Source organism: Neomonachus schauinslandi, chromosome 2 (assembly GCF_002201575.2).
Source record: "Neomonachus schauinslandi chromosome 2, ASM220157v2, whole genome shotgun sequence".
Taxonomy (NCBI): domain Eukaryota; kingdom Metazoa; phylum Chordata; class Mammalia; order Carnivora; family Phocidae; genus Neomonachus; species Neomonachus schauinslandi.
Window position 1 is genome coordinate 45,683,171 of NC_058404.1, and position 23,303 is coordinate 45,706,473.

The 23,303-nt window shown below is 38.8% G+C and overlaps 1 protein-coding gene and 1 pseudogene across 1 annotated transcript in view; both read left to right on the top strand.

Moving 5' to 3' along the window:
• The first annotated feature begins 261 nt into the window (after positions 1–261).
• Positions 262–4,846, top strand: LOC110588442 (annotated as a pseudogene).
• A 16,661-nt stretch (positions 4,847–21,507) lies between these two features.
• ADAM28 (ADAM metallopeptidase domain 28) overlaps positions 21,508–23,303 on the top strand; it is an 85,073-nt gene continuing 83,277 nt past the window's right edge. The window contains exon 1 of the mRNA XM_021698762.1: positions 21,508–21,595. Coding sequence (XP_021554437.1) covers positions 21,508–21,595 — 88 coding nt within the window. The remainder of the gene's footprint in view (positions 21,596–23,303) is intronic.

Sequence of the window (23,303 nt, forward strand, 5' to 3'; positions counted from 1 at the left end):
CTGATGTGGGAAAGAAGAACAAGGATGGGTCCCTAGCTGCCAACCCATGACATATTGTGGGGCTCTGCAAGTAGCCTTGAGGAAGCACTTGAAAGATTTATCACACATGAAGGCAAATTGATTAGTTATCATCTACCTGTACTTGTCAAAGTCGTTTCCATGAATATCTTTGAAGATTAAGCACTTTTGGAGAAACACATTTTTTTTGCTAAAGGATCAAAGTGAAACTATAATTGTCTGCAAGTGACCAAAGACTTAAAAATGGCCATGATTGAAGATGTGGTGAGAGTTTGTTATAATGCAATTGACAAAGGAACTTGATTATTTCTGCGACATACATACATATATTTTAAAATTATGACTGACATTATAGCAGGACAAATGAAATGGAACAGGTCCCGCTCAAGGGTCAATTTGTGGTTATGTCTTCTCAATGACCTCTCCCAGCACTCACTAAAAAACAAAAGGATTAAAAACACAGCTTCTAACCATGCAAGTCTCTTTTGGACCACTTATATGCAATTGGTATTTAGTTAGCTGTTGTAGCAGAGTGCATTACAATGAATTGACAAGGGCACTTCTTTTTTTTTTTTATTTTTTTAAAAGATTTTATTTATTTATTTGACAGAGAGAGACAGCGAGAGAGGGAACACAAGCAGGGGGAGTGGGAGAGGGAGAAGCAGGCTTCCCGCAGAGCTGGGAGCCCAATGCGGGGCTCGATCCCAGGACCCTGGGATCATGACCCAAGCGGAAGGCAGACGCTTAACGACTGAGCCACCCAGGTGCCCTGACAAGTGCACTTCTATAGCAGTCTGTATTTTAAGAGGTCTCTCTCCCGCCTTCTTTTTCTTCAATCTCTGTGGGCAGTGTTTTTGTTATATTCTGGGGTGTTTACATTTCAAAGACAAGGAAAGATTTACAACTTTAAAAGACAGAGAAAGAATGCAAGTTTTCTCCGATGAGTTTTAGGGTAATTACTATTTTAAAGTTTTCCTTTGTATGAGGGGTCAGAAGTCCTGGGGCATTTCAGCTATTTCCTCATCAATTACAATACCCTCCTCTTCATTTTCATCACTTACTCAGAGGTTCCACCTCTTAGCATCTTAATCCAGTGTGTCACAAGTGCCTGGAACTTAAATCCAGGCATTTGACTCCTCCTAGTTTTACAAAACAGCACATTAAAGGCTCTAATTCATTATCCTGCTCTCCCACCTTATCTGTCAGCCTCCAAACTGGCTGACTAGTGGACATCCACACATCCTTCTCTAACTTTAGCTCGTCTTCTAACTTCCTGACCTGAGCTTCAGCCTCCAGTTGGGCATTGGTGGCCAGCTGAACTGCCCAAAGACGAGGCCAACCCACTGCACATACCATGTGCTTCCCTCTCCTGCTGCAGTGTGCTATGTATGTGTAGTTCCTCCAACAAATGCATGAGACTGGCTCATGTTTGGGGAAGTGCCCCTGTACTTACATGGTGATCCACAAGCATCTAATGTGCCAGTCACCCCTCCCCACATAGAGGTCAATGGCCACCTTAGGATTTCCCCTGAGGATGCCTTATTCCCATTTCTTTGGTCTCCTGGCAAGCTCAGCAGCTGTTGGTTTGTAATCTCTTTGGGAGCTTCTGGTAGAATCTGAAACTGGGTCCCTAATAGAGAGGGCAGGGAGAGAGAAAGAGGCAGCCACTCTGCTTTGGTTGGTGGCAGTTTTAAGAAGCAATGTCCACAATAGCCAAACTATGGAAAGAGCCAAGATGTCCATCAACAGATGAATGGATAAAGAAGATGTGGTATATATATATATACAATGGAATATCATGCAGCCATCAAAAAAATGAAATCTTGCCATTTGCAACTACGTGGATGGGACTAGAGGGTATTATGCTAAGCGAAATAAGTCAATCAGAGAAAGACACGTATCATATGATCTCACTGATATGAGGAATTCTTAATCTCAGCAAACAAACTGAGGGTTGCTGGAGTGGGATGGGGGTGGGAGGGATGGGGTGGCTGGGTGATAGACATTGGGGAGGGTATGTGCTATGGTAAGCGCTGTGAATTGTGTAAGACTGAGGAATCACAGACCTATACCTCTGAAACAAAGAATACATTATATGTTAAAAAAAAGAGAGAGAAGATAGTAGGAAGGGAAAAATGAAGGGGGAGCAATCGGGGGGAGACGAACCATGAGAGACTATGGACTCTGAAAAACAAACTGAGTGTTCTAGAGGGGAGGGGGGTGGAAGGATGGGTTAGCCTGGTGATGGGTATTAAAGAGGGCACGTACTAAATGGAGCACTGGGTGTTATACGCAATGAATCATGGAACACTACATCAAAAACTAATGATGTAATGTATGGTGATTAACATAACATAATAAAAAAAAAAAGAAATACAATTGGCAATAGAAAAAAAAAGAAGCATAGGAGGTCTGTCTTGGGTGACAGCAAGAGAAAAGAATGCACCTGCCCACCAAACCTTAAAAATTTATGAAGAGACCTTAACTGGGTTCAGTCATGCGTACCATGCAAGTGTTCTCCACACATATCACTATCTCAAGGCTATGTCCTTGGAGCCGTCTATGGGATCAGGAAAGGCAAGTGTAACCCATATTCCAAGGATAAGGGAGGGGGTGAGGAGCCTCCAAGTGCCTGGGTTCAGCTCACAGGTCAATCAGTGGTCACAATGATGAGGGAAAAAAAGGCAAGAGAAATGTAGCTTAAATTAATCTTCTTACAGCTTGCAGCCCACTGATAGATACCCGAAACATGCAGAACGTGACTTTCCTCAAGGAACTCATGGCTGCCTTAGTGCCTTAATGTTATGTTTTATTAAAGATTAAAAGTAACCTTATCTTTACAGCAGCTAGCCCCTCAAAGTCCTAAAAGACTTGCTTCCAAATTCCTTAGAGACTTGCTATCCCTAACCCCCACTAATTAAAAAGTATATAATCAGTCACTCATTACAATCCAGTAATCTCTGCCCACAGGTCCTGTCCCCGTGCTATAATAAAAATCAACTTTTTGCACCGAAACATCTCAAGAATTCTTCCTTAGCCATTCTCTCATAAGCCCAAAACTTACAAAATTCATCAGCATCATTTTGATGACCCCCTCAACAAAAATAAAAAGGCAACCTACAGGAGGCACCTGGGTGGCTCAGTTGAATAAGCATTGGACTCTTGATTTCGGCTCAGGTCATGATCTCAGGGTTGTGAGATTAAGCCCCATTCAGGTTCCACACTAGGTGTGGAGTTTGCTTAAGATTTTCTTCCTCTGCCCCTCCATTCTCTGTCTCTCTCTCTACCTCTCTTAAAAAAAAAAAAAAAAGGCAACCTACAGAATGGGAGAAAATAATTACAAATCACATAAGTGGTTAATAGCCAAAACATAAAAGGAACTCATACAACTCAGTAGCAAAACCCACACAATATAATTTAAATGGGCAAAGGACCTGAATAGACATTTTCCAAAGAATACAAATGGCCAACAAGTACATGAAAAGGTGCTCAGCATCACTAATTATCAGGGAAATGCAAATCAAAAGGACAAGATATCACCTCATATTTGTTAGAATGACTATCATCAAAAAGATAAGAGATAATAAGTACTAGTGAATATGTGGAGAAAAGGGAGCCTTCATACAACAGTGGTGGGAATGTAAATTGGTGCCTCCACTAAGGAAAACAGTATGGAGGTTCCTCAGAAAATTAAAAATAGAACTCTCCAGCAATCCCAGCAATCCTGCTTCTAGGTATTTATCCAAAGGAATAGAAATTAGAATCTTGAGACATCTGCACTCCCATGTTCATTGAAACCTTATTCACAATAGCCAATGTATGGAAACAACCTGAATGTCCACTGATGGATGAATGGAAAAGAAAATTTTGTATATTCATATGATTCAGCCTTAAAAAAGAAGGGAATCCTGCTATTTATGACAACATGGATGGACCTGGAGAAGTTAGACACAGAAAGACAAATACAGTATAATCTCATTTACATGTAGAATCTAAAATAGTCAAACTTATAGAAGCAGAGAGTAGAATGTTGGTACTGGGATGGGGTGGGGAGGGGAAAGAGGGAGTTGATGGTCAAAGGGTACAAAGTTCAATTATGCAAGGTAAATCAATTCTAGAAATCTACTATACAGAACAGTGCCCACAGCTAACAGTACTGTATTGTATACTTAAAATTTACTAAGAGGATAGATCTTAATGTTAAGTGTTCTTACCACATGAAATAATAATAATAATAACAATAATGATGATAATAATAAAAAAAGGGGGCTTTCTTGGGTGGCGGTGAGAGTGAAGAGTGATCCCTGAAGGCCTGGAGCACACTGCAAGAGTACAAAGTGGTGGGGTGCTGCCTACTTACCCCCAAATGCTGCACTCCGCCCCTCTATTGCATGCCAATCTTTGCATCTCATATTATTGTCAACAAGTCCTGCTTCCGGAACTTTGTGTCTCAGCTGAAGAAGATGAAGTCTTCAGGGGACATTGTCTACTGTGGCCAGGTATTCAAGAAGTCCCCCTTGTGGGTGAAGAACTTCCCCTGGCTGCGCTATGACTCCCCCAGGGGCACCCACACATGGACCCGCAGCACCTGGACCTGACCACTGCAGGCACTGTCAGCCGGTGCTACCGAAACTTGGGCGTCCTGCGCCACACCCAGGCACACTGCATCCAGATCATGAAGGTGGAGGAGATTGCAGCCAGCAAGTGCCGCAGACCAGCAGTCAAAAGATTCCACGACTCCAAGATCAAGTTCCCATTGCCCCACTGAATCCTGCATTGTCAGCACGAGCCACGCTTCACCACCATGAGTCCCAACATCTTCTTTTAGATGTACAGCCTCCCTGTCCAAATAAACTCCTTGGGAAAAAAACAAAACAAAACAAAACAAAAAAACAGTAATAATAATAAAGGGGATGGGAGGAAATTTTAGGAGGAGTTAGATATGTCTATGGCCTTGATAGTGGTGATGACTTCACAGGTGTATACTTATATCCAAATTCATCAACTTGTATACATTAAATATATACAGCTTTTCACATGTCGATCATACCTCAATAAAGTGGTTTTTTAAAAAGTCTGCTGATTTAAATGTAAACCTCATAAAAAACACCTTCATAGAAACATCCAGAATTATATTTGACCAAATATGTGGGCATTATGGCAGCCAAGTTGACACAAAAAATTAACCACCAACATATATGTTATATTCTAAATTTTACTTTCTTCAAATACTTTTCTCTCAGTTCCTTGACATTTAGTTACACTTACCTTCTCTCTTCTTAAGCCACTCTCAGATATGGCTTCGTTCTTGACCTGTTAAGCAGATCTCCATCTACTTAATCCAAAATTAATTGAATATATGAATAATTAGATGGTTTTCATTCATATATGTAGTGTATAAATGATCACACATTAATAAGAGCATGGGGTAACAACTTTGCTTGGTTGAGAGAGAAATCAGAAAGGATTGCCAAGCTTGTCCTATATTTTAATCCTATCAACCTTACTGAGCACGTCTTATGACCCCAGAAGCATGTGACACAGGAACAGAATTTGTAAAATGACTTAGCTATACATAGATAAATTGGCTGAATGTTACTCTTGTCAAACAATGTTCTTCCATCTAGTTTCTCTGAATGTAAGAACACCACCATTAGCCTCAGGGTTTTTGTTTGTCCTGGCTTACATGATCCCACCTGGTGAAAAGATGAACATTTGGGTCTAAGAACCTACCCAAAAACATTGACTCAAGAATTGCAATCAGCATCTTGATTTCAATTCTAGGTGTTTATAGTTTATTTTTATTAACCTGTCATATCTTCAGGCATGTGGGTATCCCTTATTTTGTAAAATGGGTTTAGGATTTCTAATTCAGAGAAACCGATCCTCTTTGTCCTACAAAGGATCACTTGAGGGCCTTCTTTGGTATGCAAATGCAGGGCACATATTTTCTAGGATTAGTGGATTCTTATATAACAAGGTCTTTTTTTTCTCTCTCTCTTTTTTTGATGGTCAGAAAGTCGCAATGCCTATTTGGAATGCAGTAGATCTCTGTGGAGAAAGTGACAATTTAAATAAATTTATTTAAATAAGTTTAAATAAAGAGCCCTGGGTTTCCTAGGAAGAAAGAGTCAAATCCCAATCTACATGCCATGTGATGATTAATTGTATGTGTCAACTTGGCTAAGCCATAGAACCCAGATAGTTGGTCAAACAATATTCTATTTCTGTGAAGGCATTTTTTTAGATGAGATTTGCACTTAAATCAATAGACTTTAGTAAAGCAGATTACCCACCATAATATGTGTGGGCCTCATCCAATTTGTTAAAGGCCTTCATAGAAAAAAAAGAGTGACAGAGGGCTGAGAGAGAGGGCATTTTGCCAGTAGACTGCTTTCAGACTTTCAGACTTGAGCTAACATCAGCTCCTCTGGCTCTCCAGCCAGCCAGTGTACCCTCAGACTGTGGACTAGCCAGCCTCTACAATTGTGCGACGCAACTCAGGGAACCTTTCAGACCTCTGAATTAAATAACACGTGGAAAGGGAATTTAAGCCGCAACTAATGAATCATTGAACACTACATCAAAAACTAATGATGTACTATAGGCTGGCTAATTGAACATAATAATAAAAAATAAAAAAAAATTAAGTAAAAAGGAAGTTAAGCTGGAGAACTGGGCTTTAGACAAAGATATAAGTTCGATTGAGAAGAACAGGTTTGAAGCAATATAAGCCACTCTGAAATAAATGAGCCAGTATGAACAGCAGCTAAGTCAACATGAATTAAGAACCCTAGTGCCGGGCGCCTGGGTGGCTCAGATGGTTAAGCATCTGCCTTCGGCTCAGGTCATGATCCTAGGATCCTGGGATGGAGTCCCGCATTGGGCTCCCTGCTAGGCGGGGAGCCTGCTTCTCCCTCTGCCTCTGCCTCTCTCTCTCTCTGACTCTCATGAATAAATAAATAAAACATTAAAAAAAAAAAAAAGAACCTTAGTGCCCTATCTGGGAGCACCTTCATAGCCTAGGGAGGGTCCAGGGCCTGTAAAAGTACTTCTACAGTATGGACCAGTTTCAGTTCAGTAACAATAAAATTGCAATAACAGACCAGTCAGAATCTGATCCTTATTCTATGCCTAATATCTTGGAAAGGCGTGCCATTCTTTCAACTATGTAAAACTGTAAGAGTTATTGCATGATTTTTGAGAATGGGTATAAAAGAGAAATATGATGGATTTCTGGCTAATAGTGTGTAATGAGGCTCAAATGGGCTACTGAAAACTTTTCTAAAGTTAAAGATATATATCAAATTCTATGTTAATAAATGAAAGAATTCTTACTACAAAACCTTTTTAAAAATCCTTGATTTAAATGTACTCATTTGACAAATATTCACAAATATTTACTGGGCTCTTACTCTGAAACATACACAGTTATAAGTGCTAGGGCATGCCCTTGTGGAACTTAAGGTTCAAGTGGGCAAAAGACAGACTGTAAAAATGAATAAATAAGTAAACAAATGCATACTGTAGAGTGCTAGTGTTTGATAATTTCAATGGAAAAAAATAGAACAGTGAGGGGATAGTTTGTGCTAAAGAAGAGAAAAATGGAAATTACGGTCAGGTTACCTTTCACTGAGAAGGAGATCTTAGACCAAATACTTGAACTAATTGATCATTCAGGTAGATATCTGAGGGAAGCATATTTCAGGAAGAAATGACAGTCAAAGCAAATGCTGAGGCAGGCATATATCTGACATATTCAAGGAATATGAAATAATTCAGTGTGGCTAGATTAGAGCAAGCAAGAAGATGAGGTCAGAGATCAGAAGGGAAAGAAGAGTGAATGCAGAACATTGGACTCCAGGTCCTGTTCAGCCCGAAAGTCATTGCAGTGGATGGAATTGAGTTTAAGAGAGATGGTGAAGATTTTTTAATCACTCTGGATTTTCATGTGTAGGCAGACCATGAGTAAACATAAGAAACCTCTCTCTATTCCTGATTATAAATAAGAGGAATGAATAAGATTTCCCTGAGGGAGTTTAACTGTGAAATAAAAACATAATGAATCAAAGCAGATATAAACAGAATACTTCTCAAGGCCAAGGACATGTAACTGTGACTGGAGGTATCTCTGTGCTGGGGTGCTTAATGCCTACTATGTACTCCACTGGTGAGGGAGTGATGCCTGCCCTAGTTATGGGGATGGCTGAACACACAACCCCCTACACTGGACAGATGAGATCAACAAGAGTTCATGTCTCATATACTCACAGCCCAGGGTTGGAGGATGCCCAAGCCATGCATGCTACACCCAAACACCCAAGGGTTGCACTTAGGAACAGAGTGAACCAGGCTTGGTAGTATCAAGGAGATGAGGTGACCCCCCGGTTCCCATGGAAGCATTTCATTGGCTTGAGTAATTCTATAAGTTGGCAAGGAACTGAAGCCTGCTATTCAGGAGATAAGCAGGAACTGGGCCTGGTCCTGTAATTAAGATTGGTGTTTAACTAGGGGCCCTGACCTATGGAAATAGGGTAGAAAGGGAAACTCATGTTTAGGCCAATCCAGGCCCTCTTGTTTTTCCCCAGATGTTAAGGAACGCATAATATTGGATCTTAATTTTAGTTCTTATACCAGATAGAGGGCTGGGGAGAGTGTGGGTCAGCAACGGAACACAGAATTGAAGGATCAGATATAAACATGGACAGTATCTATCTTCGCTCTATCTGGATGATGAAGTGCTCTCCTAGTCCTTTGTACTTAGTAAGCCCTTGTCTGATTGTTAAGTACATTAGATTATGCAAATGGTGAATCAGTTGATTGGACCCAATAAATCTCTGCTGATTACCTATTGCCTTTTGATTTAGATTTTGCATGATGAGAGGAAAGCCCACTTCATATTGTAGGCATACCTTGGAAATATTATGGGTTCAGTTCCAGAATACTGCAATGCAGTGAATATTGCAATAAAGTGAGTCAAATAAATTTGTTGGTTTTTCAGTGAATATAAAAATGATGTTTACACTGTACTGTAGTCTATTAAGTGTGCAATAGCAGTATGTCTAAAAAAAAAAACGTACAGACCTTCATTAAAAAATACTTTATTGCTAAAAAATGCTAACCATCATTTGAGTTTTCTGCCAGTCATAATCACTGATCACAGATCACCATAACAAATAAAATAATAATGAGAAAGTTTGAAATACTGCAAGAATTATCAAAATGTAACATAGAGACAGGAAGTGAGCAACTGCTGTTGGAAAAATGGCACCAATAGGTTTGCTGGATGCAAGGTTGGCACAAACTTTCAATTTGTGAAGTGCAATAAATGTAAATAAACATATCTGCAAAAGGAGATATGCCTGTACAAAGAACCTAATGGGATGTAGCAGGCCTTAAACACATAGCTAATAATTCAATGCCAGTGGTTATTGGCTGATTATAATAGTAAGACCTAAATAAGAAACTAGACTCTTAGGTAAATACAGTACCTGAAAGCTGATAACAAAATCTCTTGGCTTTCTTATGTAAAAATGTATTTACTAAGCTTAAAAGCAAATAGCTTTCTTTCATTTGTGTCACACTATTTACTTACCACAGGTAAGAATCTGATAAGTTAGAATAGGGAACCCTAAGGCTTTAAAGTGGTTTTAGTTTTAAAAGACTACTAGCTATTTCTCTCCCTTTTACTCTAAAACTCAGCTGTTCATGGCTTGTGGTTCAGAGACTCTGCCTGTTTTTTTAAGAGTGATCTTCCTCCAACCATTAATTCAGCATGCAAACCCATATTTAGTAGCCACTATTTCAAAGCACTATATTGGGGTCTTGGGGATACAATGACGGCTGAAATATATCCTAAAGGAGAGCTCAGTTTAAGGGAAGGAAGGCCCGTCAATAATTTTGGAACATATTTTGATTTTTTAGTATTTATTATATAATTTTTAAATTATAAAAAAATAACAACCACTACTTAAAAATCAAGAAATACAGAAAGAGGTAAAAACCCTCAACTTCCCAGCACATACAGAAAAGCTTCTCCAAATATTTTGATTTTTTTTCTGCTTTGTTTTTCACTCTGAATAGGTTTGTGAAGGTTTTATTTAGTTTTGATCATTTTGTATACAACTTTATTGCTTTACTTTTGTTCTAATATTATAATGTAGAGATTTCTGATAATATTAAAATTCATTACATAGATCATTTTAAATAATGGTTTAATATTTCACTCAGTAGGTATGTAGCAGATTGCAGAGCCATCTCCTTATTTGGGGGATATTTAGCTTTAGCTTTTTTCCTTTATAAATAATATAATTAACATCTTGATGTATAAAATCCATTTTATATTTTAGACAATTTTCGTAGATTGATTCTCAGTGGTGGAATTCTTTGTTTAGTATATGTGCTGCCAAAGCGAGCACGGGGAATTCTTTGTTTAAAATATAAGAAAATAGTTAAAAATGTTGAATCTGAGGACTAGTCTGTCTTCTTTTGGAGATTACTTTCAAACTCCAAGTTTGTATTTTTGGTTGCTCTGTTACCCTAAGTAGAGGTAAGAGATGTGATTAGATAAAATGTCAACACGTGTACAATGTGTGTATAGAGCAGAGAAGGAATTTATCCAGCCATGTGAAAACCTGAGCTCCTCATGCCCCTCCACACACATTTTAATGGCATGACTGGAAGCACCGAATCAGTGCCACCTCTGTGCTGTTCATTTCTGGGTGCAGGGTAAACAGTGGAGGCAATGCCTCAGAATTCAGTCACCTTATAGTCTGTGTTTGGTTTGAAGGAGTGGTATGTCTGTGTCTGTTCCAGAAGCAATTGTAACAGCACAGCGGTTTAAAAATGTTTTAATTAAATAAAAACTTATATTAAAGACCCTATCCCCAATGGTACCAAGATTTGTCACACATGCTTAGAAAAGATCAACTGTCTTTGATATTTCAATGCTACTTCTTTCTCAAGGTGGTGGTAGAGATGGGTCCATGCTCATGTAAAGATCCTGGCACATTCTAATCACCCAGTAAGGCTTTGTTCCCGTCTCTCTTCCTTTTAAGAAGACCTTGCATCCTTGGCCTAACTGGGTCCAAGTGGGTGGTGACTGAATTATCTTTTTCTTTCATTTCCGGTACTAACACCATTTGCTCTTCTTTCTACATGACAGTCTTTGGAATAATTAAATTGAAAGCAGAAAGGATAGTGAGAAGTATGGGATGAAAAGAGATTTTTGTGAAGTGAGGATATATAATCTTCCACATGTGCAATTCCTTTTCTGCCCTTAGTGAATAGAATAAATGGGATTGGAGTCACTATGGTCCTGGGGGTGAAACAGTTACAATGAGGTCTTCCTGGTGCTTCAGTAATAACCCACCTTGGATAGAATGATCTCTCATTCATAGAATTTGGTGGTTCTAAGTAATTATTTCTGAAGATATTTTGAAGCCCTTGAATGAAATATATTTACAGAGAACAGAGCAAAATAATTATGTTTATTTATTTAATCAGATCCAATCTATGAGTCTCTGGAAACTACCCATAATTGGGTCCTTTTTTCTCATTCTCATACTCCCAAGTTTTAGGTCCGTCCACTCCTAAGAGGGAGAGGTCATCTACCATAAATATAAGGTGTTTTAAACCTTGAACACCTCCCCTCTCCATTTATATGTATCTGTTTTATCCAGCACTTTCTTTCTTGAGATGTGCACCAGAAAGAAAGTAGGAGAAGGTATCATACCTTGATATAGATACTCGGCTCTAAGAAACACCTCACAAAGAACCAGTAAAAAGGCAGTGCTCAGGACCAGATCTTCCTTGAGACAGTAATCCTCATTACGTCTTCTGCTTGGTGCTGGAAGATTCTTTTACTATCAGTCTCTCCCCAGTAAGCACCCCTGAAGGATTTTTCTCTTTCTAACAAGTGAGCTGTTTCCCCTGAGGGATGGAGCTAGGATCTGGGCAAACCCTGTTGGTGAATGTCACCACCAAACAATCATCAAAAGCTACACACTGCTGGCATCCCTGAGACAACCCTAATACCTCTGGGCCTCAGTTTCTTCAGATGGAACTTGAAGTTGATGATATCTACATTGAAAGGTTTTTATAAGAATTAGGGACACTAAGTACAATGCACTTCAAATGGTATCAGACATATATTAAAGGAAAAGGGCTTTCCTGATATCCCATAAATTACAATATATAGGAACTACACAATTTGGAACACTGGTACAAAACAGTAATGCTCTTACTGCATCCAAATCAGATTTCATAGCCCATTATTTTTAATCATATGGTTAAAAACGGATCACCTTGTTGGGGTGCCTGGGTGGCTCAGTCAGTTAAGTGTCCAACTCTTGGTTTCAGCTCAGGTCATGATTGCAGGGTCATGAGATTTAGCCTTGAGTGGGCTCCGCACTCAGCTGGGAGTCTGCTCTCCTTCTGCTCTTCCCCCCAATCATGCATGCAATAAATAAATAAATAAATAAATAAATAAATAAACCTTTAAAAAATGGATCACCTTGCTAGAACCCTCTTCTTTAGCTGATATTTAACTAAAAGAAGTTTGTGTAGAATAGAAAACAAAATAGACATTTTACACATGTGTTGGAAAGGAGGGACAGGAAAGCATCCTTCAAACTGAGAAGGCACTTTGAGACCAAAAAAAAAAAAAAAAATGAAGCAGGAGACTTCATACAGTTTACGGAGAATTTTATTCATGTAACTTACTGACAGGGGGATCAGGTGGATTTCACGCCATTCTTCCACGATGACCGTACATCCGAATACTGGGAGGTGACTTGCATCATTATGCCACAGCAGCAATATAAACATCAACACGAGATTATTATGCATATAAGACAAAAGAAAATACTTAGAACTAGAGTTCCCTCAGTGACCTGGTTAAGAGATGAGTAAAGTAGTGAAGGCATCAGCAAAAGAAATCTTTTCTACATGATTAATAAGCTTCTGCATATGAGGCATTAAGTTCAGCATTCTGCAGATGCAGCAGTGGAGCGATTGTGAATTTCAGCATAGACGGCGGCCCATGACAGCACTAGGTTGAGCCCTCATCCTTTGTAGAACCATTATTTTGGAACTCTCATGTACAGGTATAGAAACATCTGTCCATTGCTGTAAGTGGGGTGTTAAAGTCCCTTACTATTGTTGTATTATTATCAATGAGTATCCTTATGTTTGTTATTAATTGATTTATATATTTGGGTACTCCAAAGTTGGGGGAATACATATTTATAATTGTTAGATCTTCTTGTTGGAGAGACCCCTTAATTATGATATAATGCCCTTCTTCATCTCTTGTTATGGTCTGTGGTTTAAAATCTAGTTTGTCTGATATAAGTATGGCTACTCCAGCTTTCTTTTAACACCCATTAACATGATAAATGGTTCTGTATCCCCTTACTTTCAATCTGCAGGTGACTTTAGGTCTAAAATGAGTATTTTGTAGGCAGCATATACATGGGTCTTTCTTTTTTTTTTTTTTTATCCATTGTAATACTCTGTGTCTTTGGCTGGAGTATTTAGTCCATTTACATTCAGAGTGATTATTGATAGATATGAATTTAGTGCCATTGTAGTACCTGTAAAGTTGGTGTTTCTGGAGATTTTCACCATTTTTTTCTAATCTTTGTTGCTTTTGGTCTTTCCTTCCCACTCAAAGAGTCCTGTAATATTTCTGGTTTAGTGGTCATGACTCCTTTAGTTTTTGTTTGTCTGGGAAACTCTATCTCTCCTTCTATTCTGAATGACAAACCTTCTGGATAAAGTATTCTTGGCTGCATTTTTTTCCCATTCAGCACACTGAATTTATCATGCCACTTTCTTCTGGCCTGTCAAGTTTCTGTAGACAGCTCTGCTGTGAACCTTGTTTGTCTTCCCTTGTAGTCTAAAGACGTTTTTTCCCTTGCTGCTTTCAGGATTCTTTTCTTGTGTGTATATTTTGCAAATTTGACTACACTATGTCTTGGTGTTTGCAGACTTTTGTTGATTTTGATGGGAGTTCTCTGTGACTCTTGGATTTCAATGCCTGTTTCCTTCCACAGATTAGGGAAGTTTTCAGCTATAATTTGCTCAAATAAATCTTCTGTCCCTTTTTCCCTCTCTTCCTCTTCTGGGACTCCTATAATACAAATGTTATTATATCAAGGCTAAGGTCTAAGCCAAATACTTGCCATCAGATTTGCCTACGGTACCTATAGATTTGGATTACTTCATCTTTTTTTGAGATCTCCAAAATATCTTGAGGTTCCTGAGCCTGTTACAAAGTGACCTTCAGCACTTGATTGTGAAGTCCCCCAGGAATGCTATAAAAAAGGTACCAGGTCAATTTTTCCAAGGGGCTTCATCGGCTGCATGAAGTCAACCTTAGTTCCTTAATGCTGTCTGGTCATATCTGAGTCTATGTATGTCTTTCTCAAATATGACATTCCAATCAAAGCCTTGGTAATATAACCAGCATTTCCCATAGTGTCCTGTTATAAGGAGAACAGATTCTTGTTGAACTTATGCAATAACTGTAATTGCCATCAAAAAAGAATACTCACTGAGAGTTTCTGAATTCTGGAGGGATCAGGTAGGGAGAAAATGATAAATGTTTTTGTTTTTTAATCTGGTAGAGCAAATATAAGAGTTAGCAATGTTTTAAACTGGAGTCAGAAAAATTATAATTATCTTTTTTGATTCATTCAGTCCCATGTTACCAATTCTTGTTCTGTTTGAATGAAATTTTTCCTTTAATTCTGGAAATTCTTACTCAGCTTAGTTTTGTGATCTTTTTTTTTTTAATTTTTTTTAAAGATTTTATTTATTTATTTGACAGAAAGAGGCACAGCGAGAGAGGGAACACAAGCAGGGGGAGTGGGAGAGGGAGAAGCAGGCTTCCCGCCGAGCAGGGAGCCCGATGCGGGGCTCGATCCCAGAACCCTGAGATCATGACCTGAGCCGAAGGCAGACGCTTAACGACTGAGCCACCCAGGCGCCCCTTAGTTTTGTGATCTTAAGGGTATGAGAAATGTTTGTTCATCAAAAGTCCTCCCCATAAATCTCTTTGAAGATAAAACATATTTGTAAGAACATCAGGACAATAGCTGTAAACAAGACTCAAAAATGACCATGGTTAAAGATATGATGAGAGTTCAGTATCAATAATTAGAATTACATGTAATGAAGTTATACCAAGACATATGAAACTTCAGGAATTTCATTAATTTCTAGAATAGTTGTAACATTCACTCATGCAATATAACCTAAAAAGGTTTACCCTCCCTTTTCTGGCAGTGTTTCCAATATAGCTTAACATATAAATAAACAAGCCTAATTAGGCAAAAAGGCTTCATTTAGAATTTGAATTTTGGGACTTTTGTTAAAAATATCAGAAGGTTTTAAAGCATATACCTAAATAGGATTATAGGTCATTACAAAACTTAAAACTTAATTATCTGTTTAACCAAGGTGACAATAAGAAATTCTAAAGGCAAATACAGAAGTTTACATAGTTGTCAGCAAAACTTGGCTCTTTTAATATTGAGAAGATTTAGCTTTCTTAAGTAATGAAAGACCCAATAAAGACAAAACATAAGAAACTGTTTTTTTCTGGGCAGATAAAGAAACACTTTTGTTTACAATTTTCTTATCAAGAGCAGACCAACAATAAAACAGGAAACAAAAACCAAAAAAACCCTTTGTCATCTTTTTTTTTTTTTAAGTTTTATTTTTTATTTTTTTTAAGATTTTATTTATTTGACAGAGGGAGAGAACAAGTAGGCAGAGAGGCAGGCAGAGGGAGAGGGAGAAGCAGACTCCCTGCCGAGCAGGGAGTCCGATGCGGGACTCGATCCAGGGACTCCAGGATCATGACCTGAGCCAAAGGCAGTCGCTTAACCAACTGAGCCACCCAGGCGCCCCAAAACCTTTGTCATCTTAACAGAGAGAAAAAACAAATTTCAATCTTATGCCATTATACTTCTGATATTAAAACTCATTCATTCCAATCTTAGTCATTCCTGATTATGCATAAAAATTCTTTTCCAAAGAGTCTCTTCTCATAAACTTTCTATAACTTTCTTTTTCATTCAGATTCTGTTCTGTTTTCCCTCTCCAAACAAGCAATCTCATTTTAGGACAAATTTACTTTCTTTTCCCTCAACAAAAATATATTCCCATTCCTCATACATTTCTTACCCAAAACACATACCTTACTTTCCTTGCATACAGAGTTGTTTCTCTTATTGTTTCCAGTAGTCTTAATGACATTTATTATAATCTTCATGTTTAGAAAACTCACATTTGATCGCTTCTCAGCCTTTTGGCTAAGATCAAGTGTAGAAAACTCACATTTGAGTGAAAACTAAATAGTAAGCAAGTGTGAACTTTCCACTTCGCCAGAATTCTTTGGATTGGCAAATTTATGAATACATTTCATAATCTCTAGAAATGTGTTTTTCCATGGTACCACCTTTCAATAAAGCATAAAACATGTTTACTAACAGACTCAAATTTACTTTATCTGTAATCAGACAAAAGTAGATAAATGTATGTTTAGTAATCAATGTTTCAGTATTTTATCTTACTTGGAAAAGACAGGTATCCAATGAATTCAACCAAATTTATCATTTAACCTAGCCAAACTTTGAAGATTTAGGTTACCAGAGATTTTGAAAGCTATTTAGAAATTTATCTACAAACCATTTTATCTATTCAACCTACTTGTTCCTACTCATTACTCATGAAAACTTCATGAGACAGAAAAATCAACTATCATGTTAAATCATTTTTGTGGACAAATTGCAACAGATACAACATGAATTTTAATAAATTCAGGTAGAATATAAGTTGATTATCTGTATTGTATTTGATGTTTATAACTCTAAAAAGCATGCCTATTTTAATTCAACCAACAAACTTAAACTAGCTTTAATACTGAATATTTTTCACATGATCACATGAACATGAAAAACATTTGACTTAATCTCTGTTTTTCTTTGTTTTGTTTTGTTTTTAGTTTTAGAATGCTCAGTTCTTACAAGTGCTTGCCTTTTAACCACTGAAATAGAGCTCTTTTACAAATTAATTATAACAATATCATCCAGAGGGAGAAAATATCACATACAGACAGACACAATAAAATAAAAAAATGTTATAGTGAAGATTTGTATTTATCCTTGATAAGTAACCTCATGGAAGCTGTGACTAGATTTTGAGGTACTTCCCTTAAAAGACTTCTATTTCCCTTTTTTAAAAGCTTCAGTCTTAGGAATGGGAATGATCTAGATAAGAGTTCCCAGAAATGTTGAAAAGTCTTGGCTTGTTTCTGGGGCCTCTTTTCTAGTTTTTGCAAAAATTTGCAAGATAAGGACAGTTGCTTTCAATCCTTCAACGAATTGGGTTTCAACCCAAATGACATTATAGGTTGATCTACTCATCTGGCTCCATTTTATCCTGTCAGTGTTTTTAGAGGCTTCCAAGTACCAATCAAAGTATGCATCCCACTCAGGTTGTTTAGTCTACTAGCTGATTTCTCAAGTTGGGTGTACATATACACTTATTAGATATTTTTTAAAAGAACCTCATTTAAGTCATTCAAGTGTTAAAATCATCCTCAGTATAATCTTAAAATTTTCTTCTGACTTCCTTCATCCAGGGATTTCTAGGCCCTACTTGAACAGAAGCATTCAGTCTGCCAGTGCATTTACCAAAGTGGGCTTTCTCTTTCTCTCTTTTTTTCAAAGGGGGCTATCTCTTAAAATACTTCCCCAGACATTTCCTTTTTTCCTGCTGCTTGAGATAGGGACAGAGCCCTAAAGCTGATTTGTAGGGTAATTGCCACTCACCTCTCTGAAGGAACTCTCTGATTAAAATGTCTGGAGTGGCCCCTGAGCCTGTTCAGTCAGTCGAGGTGCACAGACCCGGCAAGGTGCCAGGAGGGAGTCTCCTATGTACCCCTCCCATAGGTTCTCCGGCAACATAGATGAGCTGGATCAGGCGAGCTCCTGCTGCCCACTGCATCACCTGCTAGGAGCTGGGGGAAGTTAAAGGGGTCAGGCCAGAGGTCCCATCTGAATCTCCAAATTTGTAACTGAACTCAAAAGATTCATTGCTTAGAGTGCATTAAATTGAACATTACCCAAGGGAGTGTTGAAAGCAAAGAACTTTCTACTACTTGTAACAAGCAAAGAGACATGGAGATAGCTCTCATTGCTGTCTCTTATGATTCCATTTCTCTGGTGTCTTGTAATGCACAGAACAATGGCCGAACTACTGTCAATATAGATTGTTCACTTTCCCTCCTCCATTTCCTTTTCCCCACCATTTCTGGTAGGATACCTAAAATTACCTTGGGCATTTTTGGGGCATCCTTGTAGTAATAAGCTGGTCTAAAGTGCTCAAAAAACCTGGCCAAAGTCTTCCCACATGGAGGTGGCTGGCCAGCTTGGGATTTCCCCCATGGACAATGGGCTTTCCCCAGGCAGGACCTCTTCACCCACACTTGTTTTGTTTTTCCATCTCCTGGCTAGCTTCTCAACTGTGAGAAGATGGAGGAGGGGCAGTAGAGTCTCCTCCAAACCGATAGGGCACTTGGAGACCAAAACACAAAGCAGGACACTCCATACACTTTACACAGAGTTCTATTCAGAGTAACTTACTGATGGGGGAATCTGGTGGTCAACAATCCAGACAGTGACACAGCTATTCCCCACAGAGTCCAAACATTTGTCTACGGATTTTATAAAGTGAGGAGATATGCAGAGGTCAAAGAATCTGCAGGCACTTACGTGATCACTAACACTTAGCAGACTTTGTGGGGCTATTTGGGCAAAGGAGTAGGGGGGAAACAAAATTATCTCTATTGGCTATCTAAACAACTTTAGGGAAGACCAGAATAAGCCTCCCTGCCTTTCGGTCAGGGCACACATTAACCTCCAATGGGCCTGGAACCTGTAGCCCCAAGGGAGGTCATCCCATGAGCATGAACAAGATGGAGGGCCAAATATGGAGTCAGTATTGTCAGTACTTGCACACTGACAAAACCAGACATAGGATCTCTTCCCATTCCTCCAGGCTGTCTTTGCTCCAACAACACTAAACTATTACCATAAACTAGTATGTTATGACATAATGTCCTCACCTTTTCTCACAGTTAATTTTTCATTGACCTCGTTATTCCTGCCTCCAGGAAGTCTTCCTTGCCCTGCTAGGGGTAGCCTCTGACCTCCATGCCTAAATCTTTCCTAGACCTATGCACAGTGTCTCATGATACACAGGTAGCACTCACTTTGCACATCTTCATGGTATCTCCCTCACCAGACTGTAAGCATCTCAAAGGGAATGACTATTTTCAACTGTGATCTCAGTGTCTTACATGTCATAGGTACTAATGAATGTGCATAGAATTAATGGGGGGAAATCATGTGACAATTAAGAAATGGGTATAACCTTTCTATTCTCTGAAAAAGACAAAGCAGTAGAACTTGGATTAAAAGAAAAGAAACCTGTGATATTCCTAATCCTATGGCTGAAATGCTCAGTAACTAGATTTATTTTTATTTATTTATTTATTTATTTTTAATCAACATATAATGTATTATTTGTTTCAGGGGTACAGGTCATCAGTCTTACACAATTCACAGCACTCACCATAGTACTTACCCTCCCCAATGTCCATCACCCTGCTACCCCATCCCTCCCACCCCCCACCACTCCAGCAACCCTCAGTTTGTTTCCTGAGATTAAGAGTCTCTTATGGTTTATCTCCCTCTCTGGTTTCGTCTTGTTTCATTTTTCCCTCCCTTCCCCTATAATCTTCTGTCTTATTTCTCAAATTCCTCATATTAGTGAGATCATATGATACTCGTCTTTCTCTGATTGACTTACTTCGCTTAGCATAATACCTTCTAGTTCTATCCATGTCATTGCAAATGGCAAGATTTAATTTTTTGATGGCTGCATAATATTCCATTACATCACATCTTCTTTATCCATTCATCTGTTGATGGACATCTAGGCTCTTTCCATAGTTTGACTATTGTGGACATTGCTGCTATAAACATTGGGATGCATGTGCCCCTTCGGATCACTACATTTGTATCTTTGGGGTAAATACCCAGTAGTGCAATTGCTGGGTCATAAGGTAGCTCTATTTTCTTTCTTCTTTTTTTTTTTTAAAGATTTTATTTATTTATTTGACAGAGAGAGACTCAGCGAGAGAGGGAACACAAGCAGGGGGAGTGGGAGAGGGAGAAGCAGGCTTCCCGCGGAGCAGGGAGCCCGATGCGGGGCTCGATCCCAGGACTCTGGGATCATGACCTGAGCCGAAGGCAGACGCTTAACGACTGAGCCACCCAGGCGCCCCGTTAGCTCTATTTTCAACTTTTTGAGGAACCTCCATGCTCGGTAACTAGATTTAAACATTCCCTTGTGGTAGTTAGTTGATGCTGTATGACATTTTGAGAAATCCCTTTTCATCAAAATCACTCTATTACAAAAATATGCTTTGGAATCCATAGAATAACGCATAATTTTAGTGGACCAAGAATCGGTTAACACCAATGTCATAACCTCAGGATTGTTTCATAGAACTTGTATTTCATAGGATTAGGACTTGTATATCATAGGTAGATACTATATAATTTCTCAGTAGAAATAAGACTGGGTGTATAAATCAGCTATTAGAATGTGTGACTAAGAGCTCAGACAATACTGAGTTCAAGTTCCACTCCTGCCACTTACTGGATAGATGACCTTGGGCAAAATGCTTAGTCTTATTTACTATATAAAAGGAGGACAACTGAATCTTAATCTTTTGAATCCTTTATCTTTTTAAATCCTAATTTTTTAATCTACAAAATAGGGGTAAGGTGGCATTTATCATACAGAAGTGTCATAAGAATTAATATGATAGTAAGTATAAAGGACCTGGAACTTAGTAAAGCAACTCAACTTTAGCTATTTAATTCGTTACACAGTGTGATATCTGGACATGATGGCTTAGCCTCACTCCACCACACCAATGACAACTCCTAAAGTTTTTCTGTAATTACATCCTTTGGGTCTTGAAGGCTTTCCCCAACTCCTGGTTTTTAGTGATGATACAACTGCCCTTGGGGATCTGAAAAACCTTGAGCTTGTGTTGTCATACATTCTTATTTCAGAATAGTTCAAGGTCCCTGGAGCACTGTTGTGTGAGAAGAGAATAGGAGGTAACTGGAAAAGAGAATTTTATGTAATAATTGGATTGGATTAGAAATTGTTTCACTGACTGCATATGTATGTGAGGGAAGAATAACATTTGCAACAACTTGTTGCCAACATAGCAAATACATATATAAATATATTTATATATACTTATACATAATAAATGCACACACTTACCAAGGTTCATCAGTCAGTTATGTCAAGGTAGCTTATTGGGCTACAGTAATATACTGGAAACGTACTACTTCTGAGTGGGGAATAAGGAGAAGCAAGAAAAGAGAAACAATGGCTTATGGTAAAGGAGTCCTACAGCTGGGAGGCGGCCAGAACTTCCGTCTGCTGTGCCATTCCATCACAGGACCACAGCTCCAAGGTTGTGCAACACCTTTAGTAAACACTTCCTGAAGCAGAGACAAGAATGAACCCGGGAGTTTCATTCTGTCTCACTTGAGAGGAGGCAGGGACAGACCAGACCAAGCCCTGCTCTCGGAGCAAGAACGGCAGGCGCTGCTGCGGCCCTAGGCTCCCCCAACATGTTGCAGGGGCTTCTTCTGACCGCCACTTTCCTCCTTTCACCAGTTCCAGGTCGGTGTCTAATTCCTTTTCAGGTTCTGGTAAATATGTCAGTGAACTGCTTACTTTTCATCTTCTCTCAATAGGGTTTGTGTGTGTGTGTGTTGTGTGTTTTTTAACCAATTTTACTAACCAGTTGGACTGGTTTTAATCTGTTGCTTTGAGGGGTCTGTGACTGATGTAAACTCTCAATGTAAAGGAGAGGCATGGAGACCTCTTGAATCGATAGGTCTGATCCGAGACTACATAAAAATCAAAGGGAAAACTTCATACAACTTAATTTAAATAGTGAATATGATCTTAGAGTCAAAAATTGAAATTCGTCAAGTCCCACCTTATCGTTTTTAGAGCAGTAAAGATGCAGCGGATTTGACCAGCTATTGCTGTGCAGAAGGCTTTCGAAAGTATCTGCTATTATTATCCGGACCAGTTTGGCTGGTCCTATTCTTTTTGAGTGCACATTTTTACGTTTAGTCCTTCCATAACTGGTGATAATAAATATGTCTAATTAGAAATAAATAGTTGACCGATTCGATACTTATAAAGCATTGTGCTATTACTTGATTAAAACAATGTTGCTGCTAAGCTTAAACTGATAATTCACTTCCATTTTGAATTTAAGAATTCAAAAGTAGAGGAATTTTACTTCCCAATAATAAATCACTTCTAGCATGTCTCTCCATTTCTGAGAAATTCACCAATTAGATTTTAGTTCAGTTGGGTGACACATTTCCTTAGCTTATTTCTATTTCTAGAGCTTATTTAAGTCACCACATTAGCTTCAGTGCCTGGGAATCCTTCCCTAGCAAGCCTTTTCTTGGGTTTTAGAATGCTTGCCAGCACCTAGTAACGGGAACAGATTATCAACAAGAAGTATAAGGTTAGGGAGGGAAAGATTCTCCTCCCTGTTGCACTCACTCAGCACTCTGTCACTAAAAGTGATATTCCCCACCCCTGGTTTCTGATTTGTTTTCCAGACTTGTGAAGTTTTAGTTAATATCACTAAATATAGAACTGTACTAGGCATTTACATTATTGACTCAAAATTTCTACTTTGTGAGTCAAACTTAATAGAAATCTTTTTTCCCTACATTCTCCAAAAGTGCTATCCCTAAAAATTCTTTGGGATCCTTTATTTAGTTGAAACATAGGAATTGCTTGGGAACTAGCTTTATCCAACAGCATAAAGATCAAGCAGGATCTATTAGCAGAATCACATAGCTAACCCTGGAGCCCACCCACATGACAGCCTTTTCAGTAAAATAGGGCATATGATGGGGCGCCTGGGTGGCTCAGTCGGTTAAGCGTCTGCCTTTGGCTCAGGTCATGATCCCAGGGGCCTGGGATCGAGCCCTGCATTGGGCTCCCTGCTTGGTGGGGAGTCTACTTCTTCCTCTCCCACTCTCCCTGCTGTGCTCTCAAGAGCTCTCTCTCTGTCAAATAAATAAATAATATCTTTAAAAAAATTGGGCATATAAGGTAATTGTTCCCCTGTCTTTGCATTCACA